Source organism: Mizuhopecten yessoensis, unplaced genomic scaffold (assembly GCF_002113885.1).
Source record: "Mizuhopecten yessoensis strain PY_sf001 unplaced genomic scaffold, ASM211388v2 scaffold2507, whole genome shotgun sequence".
Taxonomy (NCBI): Eukaryota; Metazoa; Mollusca; class Bivalvia; order Pectinida; family Pectinidae; genus Mizuhopecten; species Mizuhopecten yessoensis.
Window position 1 is genome coordinate 373,263 of NW_018404580.1, and position 9,517 is coordinate 382,779.

At 33.9% G+C, this 9,517-nt stretch overlaps 1 protein-coding gene across 4 annotated transcripts in view; it reads right to left on the reverse strand.

Moving 5' to 3' along the window:
• Positions 1–9,153, reverse strand: part of LOC110446094 (probable ATP-dependent DNA helicase HFM1) — a 34,468-nt gene extending 25,315 nt beyond the window's left edge. For all 4 annotated transcript variants that reach the window (XM_021491061.1, XM_021491060.1, XM_021491059.1 and 1 more), the window contains exons 1-12: positions 9,062–9,153; positions 8,600–8,708; positions 8,116–8,264; positions 7,805–7,868; positions 7,154–7,344; positions 6,677–6,727; positions 4,888–4,958; positions 4,154–4,289; positions 3,187–3,338; positions 2,667–2,747; positions 1,912–2,070; positions 1,469–1,515 (exon numbers count right to left, since the gene is read on the reverse strand). In XM_021491061.1, coding sequence (XP_021346736.1) covers positions 1,469–1,515; positions 1,912–2,070; positions 2,667–2,747; positions 3,187–3,338; positions 4,154–4,289; positions 4,888–4,958; positions 6,677–6,727; positions 7,154–7,344; positions 7,805–7,868; positions 8,116–8,264; positions 8,600–8,652 — 1,154 coding nt within the window. In that variant the 5' untranslated portion in view covers positions 8,653–8,708; positions 9,062–9,153. The remainder of the gene's footprint in view (positions 1–1,468; positions 1,516–1,911; positions 2,071–2,666; positions 2,748–3,186; positions 3,339–4,153; positions 4,290–4,887; positions 4,959–6,676; positions 6,728–7,153; positions 7,345–7,804; positions 7,869–8,115; positions 8,265–8,599; positions 8,709–9,061) is intronic.
• Between the last annotated feature and the right edge of the window lie 364 nt (positions 9,154–9,517).

Below are 9,517 nucleotides of genomic sequence, written 5' to 3' on the forward strand. Positions count from 1 at the left end.
GGCCTCTTGGTTATTCAGAGGAAGTTGTTTAAAGATTTTAACATATTTGACCCCTGTGACCTTGAAAATTGATGAAGGTCATTTATTTGAACAAACTTGGTAGCCCTTCATCCAAGCATGCTTCTGGCCAAATATCATCACCCTAGGCCTTTTGGTTACTGAGAAGAAGTTGTTTAAAGTAAAAAGTTGACGCCGGACGGACGACGGACGCCGCACCATGCCATAAGCTCACTTGGCCTTTTGGGCCAGGTGAGCTAAAAATGAGAGAAAATCTTCAGACAAAAAATCAAATACTGAAATGAACAAAAGGCAATAAATTTTGAAAAAATCGTTAAATCAAAATTCTTTTAAGGGAGACACAACTTCATATCATGATTATAAAGTATACCAAGTTTCAAAGAGATCCATCGAAAAATGTAGGAGGAGATTTCCGAACAAAAATAAAATCCTGAAATGATCAAAGGGCAATAACTTTTGGAAAAACTGTTGAATTAAAAATTTTTTTAAGGGAGACATAACTTCATATCATGATTATCATGTATACCACGTTTCAAAGAGATCGGTCGAAAAATGTAGGAGAAGATCTCCGGACAAAATTCAAATACTGAAATGAACAAAGGGCAATAACTTTTGGAAAAAATGTTGAATCAAAATTCTTTTAAGGGAGACACTACTTCATATCATGATTATAATGTATACCAAGTTTCAAATAGATCGGTCGAAAAATGTAGGAGATTGCCGGACAAACAAAGTTTATGTCGGCCGGACGAACAACGCCATACCATGATACTAATGTCAAATTTGATGGTAGAATAAAAATTAATCAGAAAATAAAGTAATGAGAAAAATGCGGATTAAGCCTTACCCAGGTCATAAATTCTCAAATTTCAAAATAACATCAGTAATAATAAATGTAAGTTTGGTATTTTCATCAGTAACAACAGCGAAAATCTGCAAAACAGCATGCAAAACTTGCTCAAAATTCCTCTGAACACTGAATACAAACAGAAACAAGCTGTTCTTTTCGGTTGATGTTTGATGGTTCAGCCCTAGTGATAAATCAATGATGAAAAATAATCAAAAGTTAGCGAAAAAATAAAATAAAACTTATTCTTGATGATAAAATTGAAAAGCTGATTAATAAGTTATGTTTGTGAACATTTGGGAAACCTTTTGACCCCTCCCCTCAACTCTTAGAGGGTCAGCCCTATGTCTGGAAAGCTTGAACCAATCAGAATTGAAGTACACTCATCTTTTGATTGACTTGGACATTGACAAATTACGATCTAATTTGGGGATAAAAACAATTATTAAAACATTAACAGACTAAAAATGTCTGTAACACATCAATGTCCCTGCAGCTTAAACTTTACACAACTATTGGAAAGTGAGGACAAACATTCTTTTTTAAATTAAAAGAAAAAGAAACAACATTAACTTAAAAATATATATTATAGATAAAGAATACTTGTAAAATGTTGCTGCTTGATGGTTCTCACCCATCCACTCTGCAATCTACAACACAAACATCCCTGTTGATGCCTAAATGTAATGCTACAGTGCCTATAAACAATAAATCAAGGAGCTCAATGATGGAAATATAGCGTAATTGGTCTGTGATCAAACTTCATTTTTAAATTGGAGTGTTACACAACAGTCAGCTTAGAATTTGATATCCTGTCTTTCAGTTTTCAGATACTGTATGTACACAAGTTTCATGCAAGTGAACTAGGAACAGAAATTCCAATGTACAAAGTTTTTCTATCATCCAAAGTTCAGCTGTTTATATCAGATTACTGTATAGAAGTACATGTACATGTTTATTTGGTGAATATGTGTTTACATTATTAATAGGGTAAATCTCAAGTAATCCTCAAGATTCTTCATTCTAACACAAAATTCTGTACTTACATCCTCGATATTGGGTATGGTGGCAGACACAGCTATGAAACGGAGTTTGGGTAGGGGTTGCTCAGTGTTAGAGTGAGATAGGGAGACCTGTACAGTCTTCATCCTGCTGATCACAGCCTCTATTGTCGCTCCCCGCACATTGTCATTCAGAACATGGATCTGTAGTGACATTTTACAAATCTGCACATCCACAGCAAAACCTTTCATGCTAGGTATCTAATTATTAACAAAGTTGATGCCTTTGAAAAAGGTTTGGTGCAGATGTCAATGTATATCTTCAGTTCTCCCATTGAGATTGTATTGAGGTAATATTTAAAATCACAGTACTACAGTAGATTGGAGGAAAAAAATGTTTTGGCTAGGGGTAACTTTCAGGAACAAATATTCAAAAATATTGTTGATATCCCAAGCTTTACTTCTGAAATGAAGACTATAGACACTTACTATCGCATACAGTATGTGTCCCCTTTGTCCCTATCTTAGTCAGATGTCATATTTTGCATAGATATGGTAATGATATTGATAGATTTTCATAATCATTATGATTCAATAAAAAAGAGAAGTTTATAATCACGGAGAATGAACTTGTGACAAATACGCTAAAACTCTACACCATCACACAAAAGCACACTACAGTAACTTAATTAATGCTTTATCCAAACTGAACAGTTATAATTGTAAGAAAACAGTTAATACAGTAACTTAATTAATGCTTTATATAACCTGAACACTGAACAGTTAGAAACAGTTAATACCTCATCTATAAGGAAGAGGCACACTGACTGGACAATACATTTGTTGTCCCGCCAGCGTCGTGTCATGCTGTCCCATTTCTCCTACAACACATTCATTTTGATATCACAAACTCTGTATGTCAGTGTCACAAAATGATGCATTTAATATAATACGTGCATTAGTGATTACGTTGATAGTGATATGTGGATATTTCTTTATTGATCAAAGTTCATATATCATTCAAGTATGATAATGCTTTAATGGAGTTTTTACTGTAAGGTTTTATAGAAAAATTAGAACTTTTAACCAACTTAAGCATGTGATGAGATTTGTATCGTTTGCGATGCTTTATTATGGTTTTCAGAGTCATATTTGTGCTCCACGGCAGGGAGTTATCTTGTGACAATCAAACTCAAATTTTGGCAATATATATTTATAGGCAAACTAGTTTCTTAGGTTTCCTTCAGATAGTTTTACAATGTTTTTATTCTATTGACTAAACTCTAGATGAATTCAGAAAAGATTATGTTTGACACTTACAGGGGTTGTGAGGATCACATTCACTTCCTGCAGCTCATAATAATTATCTATTTCTGTATCACCAGTTAGTTCTTTACACTTCAGGCCAAATGACTCAAACTTGTCCGTCCAGTCCTGTAATCTCTCACTGCATAAGGCCTTGATGGGAGCCACTTAAAACAAAACATTATATCATTACCACAGTAGGGAATAAGCCTTATTTCAGAAGTCAATCTAATTTCTGGTATTTTGATTTAAAAATTTCTAAATAGATCCCTCCCTGAAACCAGAATTAATCTTAAGGTATGTTTGAAAATAGTTTAAAATTTCTCAAGACGCAAACAGAGTGATATATTATCCAGTTTTGTGTTGTTATCAACTGGTACTTTTCACAAGTATAAATATGGTACGTGCAACAGTTTGTGATTGAAGTCACTTCTTTTTCAAAAGCTGCCTTTAGGAATAAAACCCCAAAAGCACAGATTACTTGTCCAACGCTCCAACTAATTACACTGGTTCATCACTGTAATAAGTCGGCTATAGAACAAGACCTCGTCAAAAAAACACTTTTTAGTTGGCATGGTATCTCAATATTTTTCCACCTGTAGTTATAAACTTCTATTTCTGAGGATTTACTAAGTAATAAAAGACATGGTGGTCAGTAGAAAATAGGTGGTTATCAGTGACTTGGCTAGTGCCTTTCCTTATCTCTATATTCATAAACAAGTACTGTATATGGTCCAGATTGCTTCTAGTTGCAAAAGTGTATGTGATTCATACATTGTTAATAAATGCAACACATGTAAGGTAACAAGATACGGTCTAAACCAAATGTCTAACCTTTGCCCCATTTTGATGATGACCACTCTGGGATTTCAAAAAAAAATTCTGATTAAAACTTGATGTTTAGCATCAAACATTCACTTGAGTTTTAAATAATGTAAAACATTAACTTATTTTCAAAAGTAATGTTGTTACATTGACTTACTATAGACAATCTTGAAGCCTCTCACCACAACACTCTCCATCTTCATGATAAGTCTAACAACGGCCAGCTCAAATATGACTGTCTTACCAGATCCTGTGGGAGCACACACCACAAGGGGCTTGTCAGTGTAGAAAACCTAGGAGAAAAGCGTAACAACATACAGAGCACACATTTATTCCAGCAAAAATTGTTCTACTCACTCAGCATGTGCAGATTACTTTAGGAAATTAACTGTATCATACATCAATAAGTGATTCGCTAGATACATATTTTTGAGACAACTCCTTACACTGAGAGTCAATTAGCACACCTGACAAGTTCCTGAGAATAAAATGAGGATCACAGATGATCATGTGGGTTATAATCAAGGACTCCATGCAGAATCAGGGTTTTCCCTGTCTCCTCTTCTACAGAGTCAACCGAGACTACCAAATTAATCTGCAGCAATAGTCTGATTGAAATACACGTACAAGAAATCTCATTTCCCCCCCAGCCTTTTTGTGAATTTATCTTCATGGTGTCTAATTTTGCAATGATCAGATGATCATGATCCGTGTGTTGTGAAACTCAAAACAGTGTCAGAAAAATACAAACCTTAACTCATTCACCCCTGAAGACACATATGAACTCCTCCAATGCAAAGGTTGGAATAGTTTATTATGAAATTTCAGGGGTGAATGAGTTAAATAATTTTAATACCTAAAATACTACATGCTTTGCATTACTACACTTACATCATCAAACACTTTAGACTGTACAATGTTGAAATAAGGGAATGCCTTGAATATGGTCCTGTATTTGACAGCTGTTTTTACATTGAATTAAGGAAACATATAAAGAAAACAACTGAACACACTTATATATTGAATATTTAAATCTAGTTGATTTAGGAACTGAATAACTGAAAGAGGTTTAACATTAAATTGTTTCCAATCAGAATTAATTGCAAAATATTTTCAAAACTGGATATAACATATACTGAAATAAAGCCTCTCAAAATAATAGCTACGAAGATGATTTTCACTGCTAAATGTGCTGTACATATAAATTTAAATGACTTATATTTCATAGGATATAAATGTTGCATTTTGTCTTAATTCACAAGTCTATTCAACCATTAAGGTCATAGGAGTGTATTAATAAACGGAAATAGGAAGTACATCCGTAGTTGAAAATCCAATGTAGGGAGACAGTATCACAATTTCCGCATATTCTTATGTTTAATATTAAACGATGAATATTGTATGTTTATTATTGACAGAACAGGGTGTTCTCTCAATATTAAAGTATTTCAAAGCAATCCAGGCATAAATTCAGATGTTTTTTTATCAATGAGTCACATGTGACTGTGTCCATTTTTCTGTACTTCAGGAAACCGGCTAACTATTTCACTACTGTGAAGTTTTTCAAGAAAGATAACTCTTACATTCAATTACTATGTGTATACGTTTTTTAAATATTATAAAATGTCAATTTTTAATCGTTTATAGAGAATTAATTTACACAATTTCAGCATTTATTAAATTGATCTACATTAATGCAATACTAATCTATGTCAGTATAATTTTTATTGACATCATTTTGGTGAGGTTTTTTTTCAAAATTCAAACCTTTTTACATAAATTTCCATTTAAAATCCTTAAAATTCTGACAACCTATATTTTTTTGTAGCAGAAAGTTTTCTTAACTTCAAAGCAATTTAACTACAAAATTTGAAGAAATTCTACTGAGAAATGGTGACACAATCCTATTACCTTAATTCAAATATCTTATAATACTAATTAACTACATTGTCTTTGTTAAAACTGTTCACCTTCAATAAGGCCAAAGTATCACTTATTACATTAGACTTAAATCTAAATCTTCTAGCAACGACAGAAAAGCATTATCAAAGTTCCATTATTTATGGAGCCTGATAGGGAGACTTTCTTAAATTTAAATAAAATACCTATATACATGATATTGCTCAATGTGAATTTTTTTGGGGAGGAAAGAAGTCTAGGCAAAATTGTGAAAATAATACAGACAATAAGTGAAATGATAAATGATGGATTAAAATCAAAATGACAATAGCTCACTTGAACTTTTGATTCTGAAGAGTAGTAAATAAAACTTCAGCCAAAACAGAGCCATTGTACCTGAAGCTATTCCGTCTTTGCGTATTGCAGAGTTATCTTCTCTTGAGAGCAGGTATTGATTGTTACGTCATTTGTTTGTGAGAGTAACGTCATCAATTTTTGAGAAAACGATTTAATTTTCTCACACGAACCAATGGCGTAACAATCAATACCTGCTCTCAAGAGAAGATAACTCTGCAATACGCAAAGGCGGAATAGTGATCTTGCAGTCTGCCTAGAGGATACATGAAAACATCGATGACAATACCAAGTTAGTGGAGTCACAGAACAGTCAGGAACTACTAGTAACAAACAGGGGAAATGATTACTTTCATCTTTACCTGGCAGTTTCCAAATGTTTGTGCATGAGAAAAAAAATGTTCAAAGATGAATAAATAAAGGATACGCAGCTCTTCAACTGGTTTTAGCGCGAAACCATCACAGCTTGGAGCGGGTACTGTCAGAAATGAAAATCAGGCATACAGTCCACATACCAAAGTTATAAGAAACATTTAACATATTAGACCAGATGGGGTAAGCAATTTAACTACAAAATTTGAATCGATTTTGATCCACTATATAACACAATTCGATTTTCAATGACACAGCTTCTTAAAGTCCAAATATGGTCATGATTTACTGAAATATCTATTCCTAGTGCTTGACAGAATTTTTTCAACATTTTGTAACTTCTTTTTCATTCCTTTAAAGTTACAGCACAAATGTATCCCTTTTTACAAATATTCTATCCACAGTGTATCTTATAGAAACTGTATATAATTGAATTTAATTCATTGAATAGTTTCTTACACAATTCCCAAATGATTTGAAATCTTGAAGCAAAACATGAGCTAGAATATTATACAAACCACAAGAAACTTACAGATCAGTGGAGCTGGTGTAAATAGTTTGTCTTTTACTGATACCACAGGAAGAGTGTCAGTTCTGGAGTCAAACAAGTCCTCATCGCTCCCAACTTCTGTATCATGCCTCACACTGCTCTTCAGTGGAGTGATGCTGGCAAAACTGTGAAAGCTGTCCACTCTGGTTATTGATGGGGTCTTGAAGATTTTACTTGAAATAATTTGCATTGAGATTTTACAAATGAACTTGAGATGAACAAACTATTTCTTTTCAATATTTTGTAAGGGAGACAGTTATAGGAAATCTTTACCATCGTAGAAAATACTTAACAGGTAAACCATGTACTTTGACCCTGGAAAAAAGTAATAACATTTGTTCAAGAAGAGATAAAGCTTGACTAAGATTTTAAAAAATCCAAAATTTATGAATTTAATATATTATGTCATTTTTCAAACAGTTAGACAGATATATATCCATTAAATGCCTATAAATGAGAGTAAAGGTCAGACTGTATCGCAATAGACGTTAATTGTACTGAAATAGCAATAATGCAACATTTTCTTTCTATGAAACATTTGATAAATCTGCATCCTTGTACACTGAATAATGATGCTGCACTGGTAGTCTTGAACCACAGAGTAGCGGAGATCCCTATCATTGACATGGTTACCTTATCTTTGATCCGATGCTTTTATCGTCATGGAAGTTTTGTTGGTTTTTATTCTTCTGAATATCTGTAATTGAAATGAAAGAAAAAGAATTGGTACATTGCATCACAAGATGGCTTGTTTTGCTCGCCAGTTCTATTACAAAATGAAGACCTTTGAAGAATCAAATCTGCAGTTGTCCAAAACAAAACATCCAGTATCCTGCAGTAAATTTTGATCCTTGGGCATGTAGCTTTTTGCTTGTTAATGATCTTTATTCATGTTTGAACAGACTACTATCTTGTCATTGCTACACACATTTCATAGACATTACCTTTCGATGAATGCTGAAAGAGTTGCGAGGGCTGAAAATCAAATGAATCTTGAAAGACAGAGGGCAACAATGGAGCCTCACTTGCTACAGGAGCCTCGGGGATATCAATATACTGGGATCTAGTGGATGGTGCTTGTGAGAGCTGAGGCCTGGAAATAAAACACATATCAAACAATTTAAAAGTAGCATGTCTCCCTTTTAATTCACCTGTTTAAGATTTCTCTGTCATCTCCCATGGCATAACAGATATGACATCATTAAATTTTAGGCTACTGTTATGTTTAGACCCTGCTGTTAGAAATCATGATTCCCCCCNCCCATGACCTTTAATCTAGGACCTTGACTTTCGATAGGGTTTATCATCATGCTGGTCCAATGAACAAACAAAATTCCGATGGATTATGGATTATTTAATTATTAACCCAACTTTTTCCACTCCCCCGCTGCTCTGTTGCGAACGGAAGGGGTTGGTGAATTACTTAACCTTTTCTGCGACAGATTATAGTTTGGTTGGTAGAACAGCTGGCTAAGATCCATCCTGAACTTGAAGCAGGTTTCCTCCTCGACAGAAAGATGAAATTAAAACAAAAATTCTGAAGAGAAAAAATGGAATTCATTAAAACTTTTTAAAGCAAAAGTTTAAAGACCGATTACTTTATTCACTTGATCTTAGAACTTACAGCAGTGTTCCCACCGAGTTGTAGATATGGGGGTATATTTGATATATTTTCACGATTCTATACCATATAGGTTCTGAGTAATAAAGGTCAATTCTTGGAAACTGAGAGTAACGTTACCGTTACAGCAAACTGGTTGTGGTTGGGGTTGGTTTTTTTTGGTGGGTGGCATTTAGGGGTTGGTTAAAAATCGTTTCTGGGAACACTGTTACAGTTCAGAATATGAGTATTTTTGACTTTTACATAGAAGACGAATCTAAAAGCATTACATTATTTCAATTATTCCAATGACTTCATCATCGTAACTCGTCGAGAGGCCGGCCCCTTTAGCAGACGATCTTCTTTCTGCTCGACAGCGCAACTGAGCGCCACCTATCCGTGATCGACGAAACTCAGTAGCTTTGCGCACAAACTGTTTCGTATTTTTCTACCGCAAGTGTAATTAGCACCAATATAAACTATTATCAATAAGTTAAGTTGATATTTTTAAATCTTAATTATCATATTAACGCATATATTTTAAAAGATTGGTATTAGGAAGCACACATTACTACATACTAAAATGTCTGGAATAGTCCCGAGTTATAAACTTTCCCGAACGAAACTCTAGTGTTCCGAAGAGCCATTGTTGCTGGGTTTATTATTCAAATCACCATTGGTTTTTGTTGGCCAAAAAGTAGAAGGGTCAGAAATAGTTCTTATTGGTGAGAATCACTGTCATTTGT